The sequence below is a fragment of the Equus przewalskii genome, chromosome 12, assembly GCF_037783145.1.
Source record: "Equus przewalskii isolate Varuska chromosome 12, EquPr2, whole genome shotgun sequence".
Lineage (NCBI taxonomy): Eukaryota > Metazoa > Chordata > Mammalia > Perissodactyla > Equidae > Equus > Equus przewalskii.
In genome coordinates, this window is record NC_091842.1 from 3,405,774 (window position 1) to 3,428,740 (window position 22,967).

The window sequence follows — 22,967 nt, forward strand, 5'->3', positions numbered from 1 at the left end:
GCACGGAGTGTGTGTTTGATTGACATGTGCGGAAACGAATCCGGTTCCCGTCTCCTCTCCATTCTCCTTCTGTTCCTCTTCAGTCTCCAATTCTGACTTTGAACCTCCCTTTCCTCCTCCCTGACTTTGTCTCCCGCCTATCTCCTGAAGTGGGCACTGGGAGGGGTCTGCATGGGGGGATCGTGGAGAGGTGAGCAGAGCAGGTCTGAGCCAAGCAGCTGTCCTTGCTGGTGGAAATGACGGACGCGGGTGTTTGCTGGCGCCCGCACAGGCCTGGCTTAGGAACCAGTGGAGCCCGTCCCTCTTTCTTCCCCTCGCCCCATTCCCCATTCTGTCAAAAGGTTCCAGCCTCCTCTAGCATTTCCTCTTCCATCTGCTCCCCCATGTCCCACACAGAGCTGGGATAAACCAGCCGCCTGTGGGAACATCTCCCGTCACCTCTTCCCACTCCAACCACCACACGGGGCAGCTGGCCCTGGTGGGACCTGTGGTCGGAGCAGTGAGGACTCTACCTAGGAGAGCTGGAGCATCAGGGGGTGTCAGAACCCCCTGGGTGTCCCTGCGGTCCTGCCCACACTTGACTTCTCTGTCCCGCCGCCCCTCCAGGGCAGGCAGGAGTTCTGGTTGTTGGACTGAGCTCTGTGACTGTGAGTCTGGCAGTTGCTTCACCGCCCTGGGCCTGGCGGGAATTCTGCAGCTCTGAAGTGGGAGAGGGATGAGGGTATGGGGTCTGTAATGTCCCTCTGGCTCTGAGAGCCCAGGACCTTGGGCCTATTGAACTCATGTGCTCCCTCTCAGGCCTAGTCTCTCAAGTGCTTTTCAAAGCAACAATGAGCTCTCCCCAGAAATGACTTTATATTCTGATGAGATGATAACTGACAACTAATAGTAATAATAACAGCAGCTAACGTCAGTCAGCATTTCTGTGGGGCCAGGGACCTGATAATTGCTTTCCTGTTTTGTTAAGTTTTATTCTCACAGTGACTGTGCAGAGTGAATTGTTTTTATTTTCCCCGTTTCACAGATGAGCAAACTGAGGCTTAGAGTGTTTAAGTAATTGCACAACCAGCAAACGGTGGAGCCAGGTTTCAAACCCAGCTCTGACTCCAGCAGCATTGAACCACAATTCTGCTATGCCACCCCACCGTGTGAGGAGGAGGCTGCGGTGCAAAGAACCCCATGGGAAAGCATGCATTTTTGCTGGAACTTTCTCACCACTGCCCTGCCCCTGTAGAGTCCTTGGGGAGAGTGAGCGGGGATTTGCAGCCTGGAATTCTTGATCAGGTCGGCAGGCATCGCCCTGGGGCTGGGGCCCGCCCTGCTCCGGGTGCTCAGGTCATTACGCCCCAGGCAAGCCGGACACACAGCTGCAAAGGCACATCTGGGGACGCCGGTTGGAGGCTGCTGCTCTGCAGGGTCCAGCCAGCCTGATTGTTCTCATTAGCTCAGATCAAGGAGAGGAGAGAGAGTTGCGTATGGATTGGCTCCTGCCGGTCTCTTCAGTTCTCTACATGGCTGGGATGAGCCGAGTCAAATAATTTATGTGACTACAGCCAGGATGCCTTTAACATGTTGAATTCCCTCCTTTCTTGGGTTTTTGCTGACACTTCCTGCAGGTTTCTGGCCTCTGGCTCTGGCCCTGGCTCACCACTTCCCTTCCATAGTTAGAACTTGCCACACAAATCTTGACCAAAAGAGAATCGGGCTCTTGGGTTAACAGATGCCTTTGTTTTTAATTGCTAGAGCCGGGAGCTGTGGGACATCTGAGTTTCACGGAGATTCTGGACACGTCTCTCAAGGTCAGCTGGCAGGAGCCCCTGGAGAAGAATGGCGTCATTACAGGCAAGTGTCCCTGCCTTCCGAAAAGAAAAGACAGGTTTGCCCCAGCACGTGAGGTGGGGCTGGCTCAGAGCAAACTGCCGACAGAGTGGCCGCACACCCGTGGCCTTCTCTAGCGCCACTGGCCACGTGGCAGAGAGAGAGGACTCAGCCACCACAGCCAGGAGCCTGCCACCGAGAGCTCCGCCTCAACCTCAGGGCTCAGAGATTTAGTCTCCTTGAGTTGTCTTAACAAACCTCTGGGCTCCCTTCCATCAGTGAGAATCCATCATTTTACGGCGTGTTCTCTCACATGAGTTTATTTCCCTCGATTCTCATAGCAACACAGGAAGATAGATATGGATATCATGACCGTTTACAGGTGAGGAAACTGAGGCTCAGAGAGGTGAGGTGACTGGTCCTTCATTCGGCAAATGTGCCCTGAACACCTCCTGTGTGCGGGCGCTTTTGCTCATCCACTGTGATGTCCCGACCCTTCCACGCTGGCGTCTCAGCCCTGGTCCCCCAGCGGGCCAGCGGCAGACCAGGACGAAGCCTGGGTCTCCTGACTCCGAGTGCCGTGCCCCTCACCCTCCCCACAGTGCCTCCTGGGAGGGCCTAGGGACGAGGAGAGGCGGGCGAGGGGGGAGCCGGCCCGCGCCCCAGCGGCCCCCGAACAGCCCGCGCTCCCCTCGTGGCTGCGGGTGTCTCTGGGAACAGCTCACCTGCTGTAGGGTTTGTAATGATTTTATTTTATAGAAGAGGTTTCTGAAAACCTTTCAGGGTAAAGCTTAATTAATATCTGGCTTTGGAAAAACAAGTTCTACGTTTGGTAACAGCCGCACAGGCTTTGGCCTCAGGTGAAGTTGGGGAGGACACGGGTTTCACTGTTCCCGTCGCTCTGGGAGCCTCAGCTTACCTCTCAGACCCTCCATTCACCACCCGTGGGCGTCGTAAGACCCCTCGTGCGACTGTGGGGAGGATTCACTGAGCACGTGGTGTGAAGTGGCCGGCTCGGAGCGGCTCGGCCACCAGTGGGCGTCCCTTTCCGTTCAGTAAGCTTTCCTGGAAATGGCAGGCCGGCCACTTAATGTTCTTATAGCTCGGTCACCTGTTTACTGGACACGTAACCCGTGGCAGGCACTCTGGGGCATCTCACATCATGTCAGGGGCTCCAACCTGGCTGTTTTTGCAGTTGGACCCTGAGAGTCAGGAGGACCCAGCTCCTGATCGAGTCGTTTCCATCCTGCTAGTGAATCTGTTAGCAGCCTGAGCTGTGTCGTCCCTCAGTCGGTGGTTACCTTGTCCAGCCGCCCACAGAAGCCTATGTCATCCCTCACGTGCCCACTAGTCCGTGAAGTATACTCGTGTCAGCTGGTGTACCTGAGAAACTGGTCATAGACTGAGATCAGGAATGACAGCTGTCCCCGCTGCCTGGCCACGAGGTCAGGGGCCCCTTCCTTCTTCCTGTGTGTCCTGGGCAGCAGCAGCAAGAGTGACCGTGGGCGCTTCCCACAGGTAGGCACCTTAGCATTACAGGATCCTGTTTAATTTCTGAACAACCACATGAGGTGCGTCTTATAACCCCTGTCTGAGACCTTGGGCAGATGGCTGAACCAACATGGGGATCCGGGTGTCTGTATTTTCGCCTCCGCGTCATCAATGTTCTGGAGGTGGGGTTGGAACCGTGCTCCTAACCCCTGCCCAGAGGCTCCCGTCTTCCTGGGTTCACAGCAATCTCGGTGTCTCTCCAAGTTTCTCAGTGTACACCGGCCAAAGAAATACCTAACAGTTCTCTGTATTATGTAGTTAGGTGCAAACAATTTAATAAGTATTTATATCCTAGCAACTTGATAACCATTTGAAAAAATGATACGTATTAATTGAAAGAAAAAATATTTGTATTTCCTCCTTAAATAACCAGCTAGTTCCTGATGGGCTGTGTGTACCATTGGGCACCACCCAGCCTCTCAAACATGGAGTCAGAGTGGACCCCACCACCTATTTCCTCTTCCCCCTGGGTTTTCCTGTAGTACTTTATCTCAGCCACCGGAAACTCAGCTTTGCAAAGACACAACGTATCCAAGCGCAAGTGGCACGCTCTGGTCCTGAAGTTGTGAACAACTCAAGCTAGTGGTTCACACTGCATCCCACAGACACAGGTGAGAGGCGCCCAGCATCCTTGTTTCCCTGTGCTGTTTCTGGGGGCTCCCTCAGTGTCCTGGGCGCCCCAGCACATAGCCTTGGGACTATGTTCCTACACTGAACTCCTCCCTTCTCCCCCATAACTCAGAAAACCTCCTGGTGCCAACCCTTCCCACTTCCTATCTGCAAAATGCTGTCTAGTCATCTGAACTCAGCCAGAACCCTGGGGCGCTCAGATCATATCACAAAGGGCCTCATTGATCTGATGCCTCCTCTGACCCTAACTTTCAAATAAAGCAAATTTATGAATCTGGTGCTACCCTCGGGAAGCTGTTTTGAAATCCCACTTTAAATAATGTCATAATTCCAGGAATGGGAAAAAGTCGCCGTCAAAATTGAATCTCAAAACCCCGATCCTCTGTGCATTCTGAAGCCTTCTCAGTATAGGACTGCAAGTGTTGAATACATAAAATAAAAAGATCTCCTACTGCAAGTAAACAGTTAAACAAAGTCTGGGGCGGGGGAGGGACATTCTAGACAGCAGGAATCCAGTTTAGTTGAATGTTGCTCTCAGCCCCACAAAGGCAGGAACAAACCAGCAAACCCGAGCAGGGAAAACACAAGACAAGGACACCAGGAACTTAGCCCACGGCTACCGTTTGGAAGAACAGGTTTCCAGCTCAGACCCCTCGGGGACCAGTTCTGGTGCCTGAATTAGAGCTGTGCTCACCTCTGATTTCAGAAGTGGGACTGCGTGGGCGAGAGGCAGAGCAGTTGCATCTGTCCGGCCGGCTTTTACGACCCTGTCAACTGTGTTTCAGAAATTGGCTAGGACTCACGGTCGGCAGTCTTGACACAGAAGGACTTCCTTCCTTACAGACCCGCACGTGGAGCTCCTGCCCTGCCCTTTCTAAACACACTGCACACTTCGGTCTTGGTTTAAATCTTGAAGGAAACCCACGGGTCTAATCATTTCAGTGGAGCCAACATTTCAGGGCTAAGCAGTGGTTGCCAATACTTCCAATTTATGATCATCTGTTCTTACCAGCTAATAGGCCTTAATGAACTCATTTTCGTATTTTATTTAAACAAATACAGGTAGTTACAAGCAACAGCCTATTGTTTATTGTGGAACTTGGCCTTCGAAGCTCTGGCTTTTCAGAGTCGGAGTCAGCTGGCACTGATCCTGAGCTGGGAGCTTACGGCGTGGTTGTAGCATCGAGGGGCTGGATCAGAGCTCTAGGCAGATGCTCTGCTTTTTCCTCTCGCGGCCACGTTGTCCGCATCTCACTTTGTCTGGGCTGTGCTTGCCTTTCCCACCACATTATACAATGTGCCTGGAGTCCTGGAAGCTGCAGTGGAGGCCTTCAGCTCTCTGGTGAAGGCTGTAGAGGAAAAGGGCCTCCCTGCAGGTGAGACCGATGGCTGTTATTTCCTTGTCCTCACTGATGTCCCTCCAGTCACCTGCCTGGTGACCCCTGAGCTCAAGGAAGCTCTCCCTGGCGCTGGGCGCTCTGCCCTGACAGACAGGTCGGCACCCCCCAAATCGACATGGTTTCCAGTGGAGCATGCCGGAGGGACCACGGTCTGTTTCATGCTGAAGGTGTTTTACCAAGTAGAGCAAAAGAAAAACCGTGTCTGTGGGCAAACCCAGCCTGCAAAGGCCACTTTCAGGAATTGTCATTGTGGCGCCACCGTCCTTCTGGAGCCTCCCTGTTAATGCTGTAGGCTGCTGTGAAAGGCTGCTGCCAAGGCAGATGACACTGTAATAGTTTGGTCCTCTGCACAGGCCCACTTTATGGCCCAGACGCCCTGCAGAAAGCCATACTTTATCAGCCTTGGTGCACGGTGAGCACCCCCCTTGCCTCCGTTTTAATTTGGGCCCAGAACGAGAGGGAAGCCGAGCAGGGGGCGGCCACATGCCCGCCCAAGCAAATTGCCCATCGCATTCTCATTGTAAATTTCAGCATCTTCCACTCTCCCTCCGTAAACTCTGATTTATGAGGGCCGGGATGCAGACAGACAGTTTGTGATTGGATGTACTGCTCTCTTGTAGGGAATTTACTTCAGATCCTCAGAAAATTATTTCTGAAGCTCCTCTGGTCGTTAGTCTCAGTTAGGCAGCCCTTGGGAGCAGGTAGGACGCCAACTGGAGGCGCCCGACTCCTGGCTCCGGGCGGCTCTCTCCTCTCCTGTCTCTCACGCTGGAGCCAGATGAAACATTCACCAGCCAGAGCTACCGTGCACATCCCCAAAAGCTGTACATAAATCGGAGAGCCTCTTTGCCCACCACATGCCCGCAGCTCTGTCCATCTGTGTGCTGCGAGCGTGGCGTGTCGGCTTTTATTATGCGTCTGGGCCAGCGCTTCCTTTCTGCTCCTGCTTCCTTGGGCCTCACCTGAGTAGATGAGGCTCTGTAGTTACCTACAACAATTGTGGAATACTGGATTATCAATTTTGGTTCTCATAAATCCTACCAATGCTGCCCTACTAAGGATGCCAGAATTGCTGTTTGGGCCCCAGGCTGCCATGATGAGCAAGATGCTGTATTTTAGTAAGTTTTGATGAGGAATAGCTTTGACAAATAAAATTGTCTGACAGACAAGGCAATGACATTAAGCAAAGACTTCTCTTCCTGTACGTCCAGGGAAGACCCTGAGTATCAAATTGTTTAGAGACTTATCAGGCATCACCTACCACGGTCAGGGATGGTTTTCAAGTTTACTCATACACATCGGGACTTCGGAGAGAAGGAGGTGTGGAAGGAGGCTCTGGGGAGACCTGAAGAGCCTGGGAAAACCCTAGAAACCCTGCCAATTTCTAACAAGTTCATGGACCTCTGCTCCTTGGTTTTCTCCTTTGTAAAATGGGGCTGATGATGGCTCCAACTTCAGAGCTTTGTTGTGAGGATTAAGTGAACTCGTCTGTGCGAAATGCTCAGAGCACTACAGGGACATTGTAAATACTCTCTATGTATTTGAAGTTATTAACATTCATTGCCCAGAAGGGTTTTCCTTTTTTTTAAATTGCACAGTTAACTCCAAAATTCTGAATTAGCACAAAGGGGAGAACTGATGGATTTGAGTGCATCATGATGTTAGTGCTGGTCCACTGAGAATGAGGGAGGCTAGACATCAAGGTGGGTCCTGAGAAGGAGGAGATTCTAAGGTCCAGAGTCAGGGGTGGGAGTGGGAGAAGGGCAGAGGTGAGTGGTCAGCCTGTGCGAGCCCCAGGGGGAGGAGAAAGAGACAAGGCCTGACAGGCAGGGTCCTGCAGACAAAGGTGGGTTCAGTTGTCCTCACGGGCCTGGGCAGAGACCCAGAAGCCAGGAGCCGACCCCAAGCAGTCAGCAGCTAAGGTAATGTGGGAGTTGTGATGTGTGCTGGGGCCCCAGTGACAGGGCCACCTCTGCTTGCCATTGCTCCCTGGATGTCCTGGCCATACCACCCCAGCTGGGAAGCCTTGGTGCCAGGCACAGAAATTGCTGACCATATGAGGGCTGTGGGACAGCAGACAGGCAGTGGCTTCCGACATTAATTATTTTTTCCAAAATATTAGAGTCCTGAGACGCTCTCCTCTAAATTCCTGTTTACCTGCAAGTGCAAGTTTCTAGCTATATTTATTGCTTTCATCAGAATGAGAAGGAGCTTTAAGACCCCTCCTAGTGCTGCAGCGTCCCCGAGTTTATTGACTGGAAAGAAGGAAGAGCCAGCATTTTCCCTTTGCCTTTGGGCCTGGGAGCTCTTTCCATCACTGCCTCCCTCCTTACAAGACGCTCTTAAGCGTTCTCTAATCTCATCAACTCCCCTCCAAGGGGGCTGATTCAGGAGCTCGCTGGGTCTTTTTTCTCTGAGCCCAAAATCACAATGGAATCCAAGGTGGAATAAATAGTGATCATGAGACCCTTCTGGGCTGAACAGAGTACAGGGGAAATCAAATTTCTCTAGGAAAACCAGAGGTCCAATGAGGGGAGATGGAGCTAGAAGCAAAACTCAGGCGCTCGCGGAAAGAGAAATGTTTTAAAGCAGAGAACTTTGCACAATAAAAGCATGTCCTGTCAGTCATTTTGTAAAGGAAAAGGTCGCAGGATGTCCACAAATTGGTTACAACCCAGGAGCGAGCTACTGATTTAGGGTACTGTATCAGGAAGATATCAGCTTATAAAAACGGAAACCTTGATGCAACGCATCCATAATTTGACAAGAGAAGGTTCAATCAGGCCAGCAGGCTGGCAATCATCATTCATCATTCTTCAATGCACACCCCAGGTACTGAGGTTACCGAAACATCAGCCAGGTCGCTGTGCCCCGGCAGCTCGCTCTGTCACGGGAAGACGGCCCCTGTGCACCAAGAGGTGGTGCCCTAGAGGTTTCTCCGGGCACACAGAGGAAGCACGCCCGACTCTAGGTTTCATTTCAGTAGGGCAGTGGCTTCTCATCACACTTCAGCAGATCTGGTGAGCTTTCCGTTGTTTCAAATCTACAAAGATAGCAGCGTGGCAGCCAGCCTCCGCCCTGGGCCGTCAGGAGACCCCGAATTAACTGTGTTCTCGCCCTCTAGGCTATCAGATTTCCTGGGAGGTGTACGGGAAGAACGACTCGCGGCTCACACGCACTCTGAACAGCACGACGCATGAGCATAAAATCAAAGGATTGTCCTCTCTCACCACCTACACCATCGAGGTGGCCGCCGTCACTGCAGCGGGGGCTGGCCTGGCGACTTCGTCCACCATTTCCTCTGGCGTGCCCCCAGGTCAGTAAAACCGTGCTGTGGTCTCCCTGCTAGTGCATCTTCCTGAGGGGTTTCTGACGCTCGGAGTCAACTGGCGTTTTTGTACAGAAGCCGCCGGGAGCCTTGCAAAGAGGGGTGTCAGCTTCGCTAAGATGGTCTAGCGATAAGTGGATGATGACCCACGTCAGCCTTGTTTTCCAGTGTTTTCTGATCCTGGCTTAACGTTTCTTCTTTCGGGGTGAGGATTGGCGAGAGTGCACTTGTGGTGAGGGAGCTGGGACTGAGGGCCCGCCCTCCAGGGAAACCACAAACAAGGCCCACACAGAAGGAAACGCAGGCTTTATTTATTTATTTGAGAGAGAGAGAGGAAATAATGATATCGAAATGAAGAATAGGAAGCATAGAACTTTATCCACTCAATAGAACAATGAAAACTTGGATTTGAGTTAAGAAAAAACAATAGACAAGGTGGGAAGGCAAAGTAAAGAGACGGAGAGAGGCAAATTTAAGGGAACCTGAGGAGAGAGTGTTCCTGCGAGGCAAACCGCTGTGGTGGGGTTTGCTCCTCGATGTGGGCGCTCTCGTGTCCTTCTGAGATTCAGGTCATCTTCCCGAATGTTCAGCACGCTCATGTCAGCTTGGGAAAATTGCTGCTCAACTTTTTCTCTCCAGTTTTAAAGTTTATGTTTAAAATGAAATTGCTTTTGCAAGGAATTCGCACATACCTGTGAATGTGAGGAAATATTGTGAGGCTATCAGTTCCGTTCTGTAAGTAAAGCCATCAGGCTCTTGCTATTTAAAAGATGTCAGTTTGCCTTATTTTGGTCTTTAAGAAAAGCGTGACTGCCTCATTTGAAAGGCCCTGAAAGGTTGAAACCAGCATGTACCCCACATCCAGTTCAGTTTTCATGACCTGATCATTTTCTTGGAAGGGTGACACACATGATCTGAAGAGAATAACAAGCAAATAAAATGCACGCGGTAAGAACAGAATCCCCTCGGAAGAGATGTGTTCACCATCCCCACCTCTCCTCACAGGGGCTGCACGCAATGGGATACCCGCGGTCCGAGTTAGATGTGGTGGCAGAGAAGGAGGAGGGGGAGGATGTTTCCTCTCCTCGGAGCACTGTGACCTCAGAGGGTACTTTCTAGAAGCCATTAGCTACCTGCCCTGCCTGCAGGGGAGCCTTGAGCCCAGCAGTGTCCCAAAGCAAGTCTCGCTGTCCACCCATAGACAGTTGGCATTGTCCTCCCAGTAAGGCAGTGGCTCTGACACTTCTACGTGCGTCAGAATCACTGGGGATTCCTTAGAAACAGATTGCTGGGCCCGCTCCCCAGTGTCTAATTTGTAGGTCTGGGGTGACGTTGGAGAATTTGCCTCTGGAACAAGCTCCCAGGTGATGCCAATGAAGCAGGGCAAGGATCACGCTTTGAGGCAATCCGGATTTTTTTAAAGGTGTTTACAAAATAAATTTATTCTTTTAACAAAGATGTCTTTGGCTTACAGGAAGACTCATTTATTCTACATAAATAGCTAGTTCCCATAGCACATATTTAAAATACTGTTACTACTTTAATAACTAGTGAAGATGATGATGGCCTATTATTTATTTGTTAGAAATGGCTTTCGTACAGTGACTGAGGGTAACATTGGGAGCACATGCATGTGTGTGACCAGGTTTTCCCTGGGATGGTTTGGACACTGTCCACCGGGGCAGGGAAATGGGCTAGCGGGCCTCCAGAAGCATCCACCCGCAGCCTTACCATGATGGGCGGGCCCTGCCCCAGAACTGCAGAGCGGGATCTGAGAAGGGAGATGGGCCCAGCGGTACTGAATAAAGCTCAGACGACTACATGGGAAGGAAGGGCCGAGGTGCTGTTGCTTCACTCACAGGTCAGGTCACATGCAGCTGGAGCCTGATCCTCAGACATCCCGGAGCGCTCTAAGTAGTGGCTAGAAGCAAAATCGCATGATAATAACCACTTGTGGGGCTGTATTCTGTTTGCTGTGCTTGAAGTTTACGTCCATTAATGACTGAAGAACCATTTTAAGAATCCAGAGAGCTGAGAAATATAAAGAAAAGAGTCACTTGTCCCTCAACGGCAGCATTTTCTGCTTCAAATTCATTAAACTAGATGCCGAAAGGACCCTTGAGCTCCTAGAGACCCTTCCTGTGCCAATACTGCATTGATCACCAAAGTGGTTCTATTGTCTCTGTGCAAGACCTGGTTTTAAATACCCCGAGCGAAGACGAGTCGGGAAATCTCTTCTCAGAAGCAGTGCAGTCTGACAGCCTTTTCTGCTACTTGTGTTGCATCTTTCTTTCCTTCGTTTTATCCCTATATCTTTCTCTAGAGTATTTTGCATTGCACAGGAGTGTAAGAGCTCTCATTTTGGACTCACAGAATTTCACTTCTCACTTGGACAGGCTTTTGGGAGAGCAGCCTACCAAAGTGTCCCTATTCGAGGAGTAGGCTCAAGCCACAGGCGACCTCAGATGATGGGGCTGGTGCACAGCCCACCTTCTCCTCCTGTAGTTGCCAGGGCAACTGAACGCAGGCAGAGGGGGAGAGGTCTCCACTTTCACCTGAATGTGGTTGTCTTGGAGACCAGACCCAAGGAGCCTAAGGCTCAGGACCTGCACACTTGCCCATGTCACGCTGCCGAGAAGCGACACACCGGCTCGTGCGCTCTTCCATCCTCTCCCTGTCCTGCTTTCCAGGGCATCATGGTCACTAGTAAAGGGAGGATGGACACTCAGTGCTTTGTGCTCTTTTGGGAGCTTGGAAGAAACATTCATTCATCCTTTCTTCATTCAACAAGTGTCTATTAATTTCCTACTGTGTATGGTGATGAAGAAGACATGATCTGACCTTCAGAGTTTATCATCGAGGAGGCCTCATTCCTATGTCTCCCAATGCCGCATCAGAAGGCTCGGAGCTTAACGGGCGACCCTATTAAAGTCAGAGTCATGCTGCGGTCCTGTTCCTGGGGAAGCCCTGGTTCTCACGTTCATGGTTCTGAAAACAAATCCTTTTTTGGCATAAAGGCATTTTGAAATTGTTTACTTGCTGGTGTGTTTGATGCATTTCCCAAGCTGTGACAGAATTTAAATCTCCACCTTTGCTCTCTCGTTTATCTCTAGAACTTCCTGGTGCCCCATCCAACCTGGTCATTTCCAACATCAGCCCTCGCTCAGCCACTCTTCAGTTCCGACCGGGCTACGATGGGAAGACGTCGATCTCCAGGTGGATCATAGAGGGGCAGGTAAGCGGCTCATTAAAGCTGAGAGTTGGAGTTTCCAAAGAGTAACCCTGGGACCTGTATTTGAGAGACAGCTGATTGACGCCTTTGCAGGATGATTGATCCATAGCTGGAGTGACTCGGCGGTGGTTTGGGAGGTGGTCGTGTTTGGAGGAGAATCAGAGACTGGAGACAGCCGGGAGGCCGGGAACAGGATGTGGAAAGATCCAGGAAAACCAGGTGTTAGACTGGAGTCTTATTGGTTGTTAGAAGTGATAATAGGTTAAAATTCAAGTTGTGGTTCAGAATAGAGTACCCAAAATTTGATAGCATAGTTGATTGGGATTTTTTTTTTTTAAATTCTCTATCACAGTTAGCCACCAAACATACTAATAGGATTGTTTGGTACAACTTGTCTGTCATATGAATGAATGAATACACCTTCATTCAACAATATTTATACAACATGCTTATTTCGTGGCACTATTCTGGATACAGAATACATGCAGGATACAACAGTAAACAAAAACTGACATAGTTTTGGGGCTAGCCTGGTGGTGTAGTGGTTAAGGTCACACACTCCACTTCAGCAGCCCGGGGTTCACAGGTTCAGATCCCGAGCGCAGGCCTAGCGCCACTCATCAAGCCACACTGTGGCGGCATCCCACATAAAACAGAGGAAGATTGGCACAGATGTTAGCTTAGCAACAATCTTCCTCAAGCAAAAAGAGGAAGATTGGCAACAGATGTTAGCTCAGGGCCAATCTTCCTCAAAAAAAAAACTGACAAAGTTTCTGCTGTAAAGGAGAGAAGTTCTCTCTTGGGGGAAAGAACTTCAAGTTGCTGGGAAAGAAACATGCACATTATATTTGAGGACCAGCAGGGAGGCCCGGATGGCCGGGGAAAGGGAGCATGGGAAAGAGCCCCGGGGGCAGATCACACAGGTTCCAAGAGGGTAGGCCTTAGAAAGGACTTTGAGTCTGACCAAAAGTGTGCTGGCCAGTCACTGGAGGGCCTGTGAGGCAGAGAGAGGGTCACCTGGCACCGGCGGATACCATGCAAGCCACAGTTCCGTGTTCTAATAAGAGCAGAGGAAAAGATGAAGAGCCACATTATGGAGGCAGTAAAGTTTCAAAATAGTTACTGTCTGTAGTAAAATCCTAGTGATTTTCATGACGGTAGTTGTACTCTATTGTAAGACAATTCACTCTTGGAAATTGGCCATAAATCAGGGAACAAGTTCCATATACGTCTTCAAAACTTTCATTAAACAACTGTTTCTGGAAACCTGTGCAGGATTCTGAAAGTGTGAACCAGGTAGTTGTGGCTGATCAATCAATGGGGCTGGAACAATTATTTCCTCAGAAAAAGTAACAGTATATCCCTACCTCACATCAAACTGAAAAAATAAATCCCCAGTAAATGAAAACCAAAATGATAAAAGTGAACTTTAAGACACATAGAAGAAAGTCTAAGAGAAAAATTGTGATACCTCGTGAAAACCAATTCGGGCATCTCAGAGTCTGTCAGAAGTAGCAGGGCAAGCACTCGGAGGAATTCGGAAGCACAAGATGTGTCCTGGGGTCACTGGCTTAGGTTATAGCTGAGCATGGTGAATGCCCAGGAGGCAAGCTCTGCAGGCCTTAGATGGGCATTAGTCCAGGCTGGGCTGCAGTAACACAGAACTGTCAACATCTCCATGGCTCACCATTCTAAAGCTTTATGTCGTGCTTCCAGAGCCAGACCTGGGCGTGGACTACACTAGTTCCGTCAGTATTCCGTTTACCAGACCTTGGTCACATGGCGCCCACGTAACACGGGCAGTCTGGGAAGTGTCTTTGAATTTGCCCAAGAAGAAGAAAGGAGGTGGTGAGCACAGATCACACGTGCCCCGTGCCTCTGTCCTACAAGCTATGTCTTTATAGTTTTAATAGGAAAATTTTTAAAACATACCGGAAGGAAAGAGAATAATATAACGAACTCCCACATACCCATTACCTAGATTCGTCTAGTCCCACTTTTCATTGTTGCTGAAGTGTTATAAAGCATGTCTGAGACCACATGTCATTTTTCTCCCAAATATTCAGCATACATCTCTAAAATGTATGTACATGCTAAGATATGGATGATTTCACAACATAGTATTGAGCAAAAGAAGCCAGACTCAGGGCCAGCCCTGTGGCCGAGTGGTTAAGTTCACGCACTCCACTTCGGTGGCCCAGGGTTCGCTGGTTTGGATCCTGGGCGCAGACCTAGCACCACTCATCAAGCCATGCTGTGGCAGCATCCCACGTAGAAGAACCAGAAGGACTTACAGCTAGGATATGGGGCTTTGGGGAGGAAAAAGAGGAAGATTGGCAACAGATGTTAGCCCAGGGCCAATCTTCCTTATCACAAAGTATACCCTAATAAAAAAAAAAAAAAGAAGCCAGACTCATAATTTGAGTATACACCGTATGCTTCCATTTATACAAAGTTCTAGAACGAGAAACAGTAATCTTTGGTGTTAGAGTCCTGGTTCCCCTTGGGTCTCATGGTCACCACTGGGAGAGAGACTGGAAGGCTCTGGAATGCCGGGAATGTTGTTTCTTGGTCTGGATCTGGGTTGCTTATCTGTCTTCGTCTTGCACATGCGCCAGTGGCTGTGCACTTGTCTGTGTGCCTTCCTTCTCTGCAAACATTATGTTAGAATATGGGTACCTCCTCTCAAAATTGTAATGCCGTCATCACACCAGATAAAATTAATAAAAATGTCTTAATATCATCTAATAATCAGTCCACCTTCAAATTTCCCCATATTTTCCAAAAATATCTTTTTACTATGGTTTTGATGAAAATGAGATCCACACAAAGTTCACACTATGCGTTTGGTTGTCATATCTCTTAAATCATTTAAAAAAATTTTTAATAAGGAATAATTGACATGTAATAAATTGATATTTTTAGAGTGTACAATTGGATAAATTTTGACTTAGATATACATGTGCGGGTACCTGTGAAATGCTCGCCACAATCAAGATAATGAGCCAGCCCATGGCCCCTGAAAGTCTGCTTGTGCCCTTTGTCATTCCTCCCAGCCCCTCCCCGTCCCCAGCAACCACTCATCTGCCTTCTGTCGTAGGTTAGTCTCTTTTCATCTAGAGCCCCCTCTCTTCCTCCTGTCATTGCCTTGGTGACAAAGCCCAGTCACTTGTCCGGTGGAATGTCCTGCATTAGAGATGCACCCTTTCCTTCCTTGCAGCGACACTTCACTCATGCCTCTGTCCCCATCTTTCCTGTAAACTGGAACTTCATTCCAAAACCTTGATTAGAGTCCAATTCTGCTTTTTTGTTGTCATCGAGAGCAGTTCCCAGGTGGCACTGTGTGCCTCACACTGCAGCGCATCAAGATCCACAATGTCCAGTTGTGCCACTCAGGGACGCTGAGATTGAGAGCAGCCTGACCCCTAGTTGTCACTTCCCCATCAGCTTCTTATGTAATGGTCTCCATCTTTGCCTGAATTAAGTATTTTCTTCAGATATTCAAAATGGCAATTCTCTATCACTCTCTCCTCATTTAGTGGCTGGGACTCTGAAGAGAAGCACTTCCCCTCCTCCCTCAGGCTGTTCCGTTACCGCGAACACGGGAACCGAACGCGGGATAAATCCCGAAATCTGAGTCCTTTTCCTTTAAGTCCCAAATTGCAGAGTAAGGAATGGGTCCTCCAGTTACTCCCAATGTTAAGCAGATTTCTCTTCCTTCCTTCCTCCCTCCCTCCTTCCTTCCTTCCTTCCTTCCTTCCTTCCCTCCCTCCCTCCCTCCCTCTCCCCTGCTATCTCTTTCCCCGACTATCAGTATGAAAGCGTGGGCTTTTTATATATTCAGTGTATTTCCATCACGCACAGTCATTATTCTTTTTTGAACCTCAAACTGATCTCTCTTGGCCAAGGGGCAGCTCTTCTCGTTCTAGGCATTTTGACACAAGGGTACTAATTTTTCATGATTTTCTTGTTTTCTGGTACAACAGAATGTCCTAGAATCATCTTGTGCATTCCTGCCCCAAATTCAAGCTGAAACTGAGTCACTCCTACCTGGTTTCATTTAGTGTCGAATGGTATTTGAAGACCATAATCTGGGCACTAAGGGTAGGGGAAGTGGTGTTCGTCGCTACTGGTTAGTTCTTGCTTCTAGACCTTTCCAGTGGACAGAGAGAGGAAATATACATTTTTTTAAACATCATGAGTTCATACTGATATTTCCAATTCAAATTTAAGACTCCTTAACTTTGAATTTATATTTAAATACCTTTTTTACACTAAAGTTGTATTTTTTAGAAATATTAACGTGATTACTTATTTTCTTTATCCTACTATTGTGTAGAGTTTCAAAATCGTAATTTCAATGGTACTACTAACAATAGGACTACTGAATGCAATTTAAGTATTTGTCCTTAGACTGTATTACATTATGGATGTACAGTTAAAATACAGAATTCTAAAGTCCTTTAATTCCTTTCTCCGTGTGGTTCTATCACCAACTTAACACAAAATTAGGTTCATTCATTTCAGGGGTTTTGTTTTGTTCTTTTGTTTCAATTTTTAGTGATTGCTTTCCTTAAAAATCATTTTGCTTTCTAAAAAGTTGTTAAAACATTTGAAATTTAATTTAGTTTTGAGCATCTAAGTCATTTGCATATCGCAAAGTCAAAACTATAAAAAACAGGTGTTTTAGAGACATTCATGCCCATCTCCTCCCTTTACGCTGTTGCCTCTCTTTGCTAAAAGCCCCATATTAGGTTTTTGGTTTATCCTTTTTTGTTTTTTGCAACATAAGCAAATGTACGTGTTTGTGTCCTGCCTTCTCACGCAGAACGTAGCTTGTGCACCTTGCGTTCTTCGATCGCTGGCACATCCCGAAGGCACTGTGAGCCATGCGTGGAGGTCTTCCTCACTCCTTTTCACAGCTGCCTAGTCTTGCCTCGTGTGCACGTGCCAGGGTTTGTGTATTTAGCTGGTCCCCTGCTAATGCTCATCTGGATGTGCTTTGGTTTTCTGTGGCTGCCATGACAAATGACCAAAACCTTAGTGGCTTAAACAACACAAATGTGTTATCCTACAGCTCGCTTGGGCAGAAGTCCAACCTGGGTTTCAGGAGCTAAAATCAAGTTATTGGCAGAATTGTGTTCCTGTCTGGAGGTTCTAGAGGAAGACCATTTCCTTGCCCATTCAGCTTGTTGGCACAATTCACTTCCTTGTGCTTGTAGAACCGATCTGGCTGTCACCATCCCCAGCTTCTAGCAGCCTCCACATTCCTTGGCCCCTGGCCCCCTTCCTCCACCTTCAGAGCCAGCAGTCGCGGGTCAAGTCCTTCTCAAGCTTCAACTTTCCCCTCCTTCTTCCGTCTCATCTCTCTGACCCACTCTTGTGGCTCCCTCTTCCACTTTTAAGGATTTATGTGAATAGATTGGACCTGCCCCGATCATCTAGGGTCATCTCCCTATTTCAGGCACTTAACCTCAATCATATCTACAGAATCCCTTTTGCCAAGTAAGGTAACATGCTCACAGGTCCCAGGGACTAGGGTGTGGAAATCTCAAGGTGGGCTGGGGAGTGGTGAGGAAGTTGTTACTCTACCTGAAGGTTGTTTTTAGTGTTTTGCATAATCATTTGGTATTTTTCCCACTGAATCTTTGGGATAAGTGCCTAGGAACGGGGTTGCTGGATCAAATGATGAGTGTGTATGTAAATGTTCTAGGCATTGCCAAATTCCTCTGCTACAGGTTGCAATATTTTGCATTCCCATCAGCAATATCTATAATTTTTTGCCACGCCAAAAAGAAATTGGAGTCTAATTTATCAATCTTTTCTTGCAGGCTTTTGGATTTGAGTCATAGATAGAAAGATTTTCCTCACTCTCAGGTTATAAAGGAATTCACCCAACTTTCCATTACCACTTTTATGGCTTTATTTTTGCATTTAGATCTCCATCCATTTGGAATTTGTCCTTATATATGGAGTGAGGTATGAATCCATTTTTTATCGTTTTGCAAATAACCATGTAATTGTCTCAAGGCCATTTGTTTAAAAATCCATTTTTTTCTTCTCCTAATTTGTAATATTAAATTCCCACATGTGCTTGGGTCTATTTCTGAACTTTTTATTCTGTTCTATTAGTCCAGCTATTCGTGCACTAATTCTACATTGTTTAATTATAGAGGCTTTAAAATGTGTTTTAATATCTGGAGAGGTCTCCCCAACACCCCCACCCCCACCCTGAGCACACACATGCACACTGCTTGACTTATTTAGGATTTTCCCAGCCTTGTTGATATCTTACCATGTTGATGTCCTACGCTGTTGAGTCTTCCTATCCAGGAACATGATACACCTTTCCGTTTGTTTAAATCTACTTTTGTCAGCTGTTTTCTGCTTGGCAGAAGCACTGGGCTATCCTACCTTCACTTTGCTCTCAGAAACGCAGGAAAAGTGAGGGGCAATCGGTGAGCCTCAAGAGCCGTGATAGGAAGAGCACGGGCTCTGCACCAGGTGCCCTGGCGCCCTCTCCTTCTCCCTGCTCTCTTTCCTAGCTCTGTGATCCTGGACAGATTCCTTAACTTCTGAGCGAGCCTTAGTTTCCTCATCTGTAAAATGGCATCCACAGTACTCTCTGCAAGATGGTCATGAGGACTAATTAACGTATGTGTATTTTTAATTACATTTTCTGACTTCATTGCTGCATATAGGATCACAATAGATTTTTGAATATTTTTCTTTATTTAATGAACTCTTATGTGCTCTAAGTGCTTTTACAAACATTAAATCATGTAATCCTCTCAACGATTTTGGGAGGTGGCTCTGTTACCCATTCTTACAGATGAGACGACAGGGGCTGAGATACTCACTTGGGTCACAGTGAAGCCATGGAACCATCTGGCTCCAGGATCCATGCCTGTGACCATGGCGCTAGGCTGCCATTGGCCCAGGGTGACGGCACCACAGCCAGAACAGAGAACTCTGTGGTTAATCTGTTAATTTCACCTAGTTTTCTGTAAAGAAGTCCCCTCATCTGTTAACAGTGACAGTTTTCTTTCTTCCTTTGAAATCTTTATACCCTTTCTTTCTCCTTTGAGTTTCTTTTTATTTATCTATTCTGTGATCCTATTGGGAGACTAGATTCTCCTGCATCATATTGAATTGGAGCAGTGATAGAAGAACAATCTTTTTTTACTGCTAACTGTAAAGAAATTCTTTTAAGGTTTTATCATCAAGTGTGACATTTACAACATTTATGGTAGGTTTTGTTGGGTTTTGTTTTGTTTTGTTTTTCTTTTTGTGGCTAGCCTATATTGGGGTAAGACAATTCTTTTCTAATCATGGTTTGCTATAAGTTGGGTGTTTTTTTTTTAGGATTTTGAAAAATCATAAATAAATTTAATTTTATCAAACTATTTTTTGCATCTATTGCGTTGTTCAGGTTTTTTCTTCTTTTGCCTGTTGGTAAATGATTTATATTCGTATTCTAATGTTCAACCATTCCAGTGTTCCTGAGATAAACAGTTTGATCATGATGTTTATTTTGTTTGGTTCGGTTTGGAGTTAAGATTTTTGTATCGGTATTCATAAGTAAACTTGGCCTTTTCTGGTTGTTGGTTTGGCTTTTAAGACCAATAGTTTATTTTCACCCCCATTTTCATAAACAAAGATTTGATTACACTCAGGGCGGAGGTGAGAGGCAAAGCTGCTGACTCCTGACCTAGAGGGCGCAGCCCGAGACCCTCGAGGGCATCTTCCTGCTGTGCTCAGCAGCTCTCAGTCCTGGCTGCGCATTAGCCAGAGGGGAGATTTTAAAACACACCAACTCAGGGACCCCACCTCAGATCAGTTAATCAGAGTCTCCAGGCGGGGTCTCCAGTGCATTGTCCTGTTTGTACATAACTTCCCGGGTGACAGAGTGGATTAAAAAGCTTTTAATCCTCTTCCGCTGTGCTAGTCCCTCCCCAGGGGCTTGTGCACTGGGTCTCAGAGTGGGACCTTTCATGATCAGGCCTCTGCCTGGGTCTCCTCCCGGAGGCTCCAGCCCCCCAGAGGAGAATGATGCGGGCAGGCTCCCTGCCTTTCCCCATGCTCTGTCTTGAGTGTCCAGTACAGTGGAGCTCACCGCATGGACCCCAGGGCCAGTGGCGCAAACTCCCCGTGTACTCGGCTCCCAGGTTGCTGTGTGCCTGGCTATTCAGTCATTTGTTGAAAGCTTTAGCTGGAGTTTGAGATGTCCCTGAAGTTCATTTTTACCTTTCATCTCAAAAGTAGTTCAAAACTACAGAAAAGTTGCAAGAATACTACAAGGAACTCTCCTTCACCCCAAGACCCTATCTAGATTTTGTCAGTTGTCCCAGCGTATCCTGTGTCGCAAAAGGCTCCAGTCCAGGACCTCACGTTGCACCTGGTTGTCACATCCCTCAGGTCGCCTTCCCCCTGGATTAGTTCCTCAGCCATTCTTTGACTTTCATGACCTTGACAATTTCAAAGATTATAGGCCACTTATTTCCCAGAATACCCCTCAATTTGGATTTGTCTTGATGATTAGACCTGGGTTATGCATTTTTGGTTGGAATGTCACAAAAGTGATTCTGGGTTCTTCCCGCTGCATCCCGTGGGGTTTAATGTGATATTGATAAGTCCCTTTATTGATGGAGTTAATTTTGCTCACATGAATGATGTCTGCCAGGTTTCTCCATGTAAAGTTACTTTTCTCTCCTTCTCAATTGGTAAGTACTTTGGAGGAGGTACTTTGAGATTTTGTGAAACTCTCATTCCCCTTTCTACTCACATTCACTAGTTTGTCACCCACTGATATGTCATCCACTGAATTAATTAGTGCAACGATGGTACCAAATAGTGACCTTTCTCATTCAATGCTTTCTTCTACATTTATTGAGTGGACTTTAACTATAAAGGAAAGCTTTCTCTTCTCATTTATTCTCTCATTTGTTTGTTTATCAGTGTGGACTCATGGATTCCTATTTGATTTAACAGATTATAATCCACTGCTATCATTATTTATTTTGATGGTCAGATTCTCCTCCATTTGGCCAGTAGGAAGCCTTCCAGCTGGCTTCTGTGTTCTTGTCACATGTCCCCATTACTCTTTGAGCACTTCTTACTTTCTGGCACAAGATGTTCTTGGCTCATCTTATTCTTTCGTCTTCTTTTCCAGCCGTTTCTCCAGGGAATCTTGGGTCCTTTCAGTGGAGAGTGGTATTTAGAAACCAACATCTGGGCACCTGACGTGTGTGTTGCTGCTGGGGTGTCACTGCTCCCAGGCCCTCTCAGTGCACAGAACGAGGAGATAGGCATGTTTGCATGACGTATGTCTACATTTCCGTCTATTTCTATATCCATCTATATATACTGAAAAGCATTAGTTCACACCAGCAGCTCAAAATGTAATTCGCTGCCGTCTGTTTATTCAAGCTGCCCCCTTTCCACATTTAACCAGCCCTTCTCTGCCCACCAGCATCCTCAGTCTGTTTACTTATTTGCTGAATCTCCCTGTATGTGGCCAGTCCTTCGAGCCGAGTGGGCTGCCTTGCTTGGACACCTTCTTTGCACAGGTCCTGACTCCCCACTGGGCTGCTTTGCATCCTGCTCAGGAAGGAAGGATGAAGGCTGCCCTAGAAATTTTAACGTACACACTTAACTTATCAAAGTCTGAAGTTAATCATTATCTCTATCTTCATCCCAGTGGTACGAGTTTCTAAAATTTCTTGATTCCAATCAAGTCATACTTGTTACGTCCAGGATTTCAATTCCACCTTGCTTTCTTTACCCCCAAAGGTTGTGATTATTATTAGCATCTTTTCTCACAGTTGGTGCTTGCTGAGATTTCACAGCGGTGTCTCTGTAGCTCCACTTCCCATTTCTGTTGGCCTCTAGTTATCTATGTACCTTGCTCCCCGAGTGCTCAGCTGGGCCTGTAAGAAGACGTCTGTTTGACTCTGTCCTGCGCTGCTCTAGCTTCTGGAGTGGAAGGCATTTTAGGTTATCTAGTCTGCCATCTTGCCAGAACTGGAAGTCCCTTAGAAATATTCTTTCTAAGATGTTTTAAAATTAACTCAGCAAATCTAATAGTTCTGGTAGTGGTGCAGATGGTTGAAATTTCAAAACTAAAAAGGAATTTTTTGTTCTCTAAAACTCATTATCTGAACCATTTGTGTTTCGATGTTCCTAGAAAGCAGACATTCATCTAAAAAGAAACCTAGTTCCAAACCCCAAAAGGGAAGGACTTTTCATGTGCTCCTTAGGAAATAGTAATGGTCAAGAGGAGACTGGAAGATAAGTGTTGGGCATTTTGTCACTCTGCGTATTGGGAGCCCTGCCCTGGTTCTGCACAGAGCTGACAGGCCCTCCTCTGGTGACTCCTTGTGGCACATGAAAGAGATGCCCTTCTCCTCAAACATCTGGGTTGACTCCATCAACAGACTGCTACCCTGGTTTATGTTGTACTAATCCATGCTCTTTTGGTTGCACAAGTGGGTCTGGTTTTCAATCATATACTACATTATCCCAAGAAAATCTCATGATCATGTGGCAAAGGTTAGCATGAATATCCATTTTTTTGGCCAAACCCATCCTGCTTTTATTTTCAACCAACCGGTTCCTACTAACGTCAAAGGCATATTGCAGCAGGGTGTGCCTTTAAAAATGAATGAATGGGCATCCCTTTAAATGCCTTCGAAGGTGCTTCCCTCCAAGGCCAGCGTTCAGCTTCCTACAAACTCAAGGTGGAATATACTGTGACCCGCCCACATCATCTCTCAACACTCCTGTGGCCCCGTCCAGGGAAGGAACGGATCTGCGGCCTCTCTTCTCCCTCCCAGTGCCTGGGCTCTGGCCACGAGATCTCTCCATCCTGCCCCATTCTGTGCCACCTTCCTGGCCTTCACCACGTTCCCTGGATCGTCCTCTGACTCACCCCCCAGGAAAGGCAGTTCCCCCAGGACGCATGGTGTGCAGAAGGACACCGCCAGGGAGGTGACAACAAAGAGCACGG

At 47.5% G+C, this 22,967-nt stretch overlaps 1 protein-coding gene across 4 annotated transcripts in view; it reads left to right on the forward strand.

Annotated features, from left to right (window-relative positions):
• Positions 1–22,967, forward strand: part of SDK1 (sidekick cell adhesion molecule 1) — an 857,865-nt gene that overhangs the window by 697,528 nt on the left and 137,370 nt on the right. For all 4 annotated transcript variants that reach the window (XM_070567258.1, XM_070567254.1, XM_070567255.1 and 1 more), the window contains exons 20-22: positions 1,744–1,842; positions 8,524–8,715; positions 11,841–11,962. In XM_070567258.1, the coding sequence (XP_070423359.1) occupies positions 1,744–1,842; positions 8,524–8,715; positions 11,841–11,962 (413 nt within the window). The remainder of the gene's footprint in view (positions 1–1,743; positions 1,843–8,523; positions 8,716–11,840; positions 11,963–22,967) is intronic.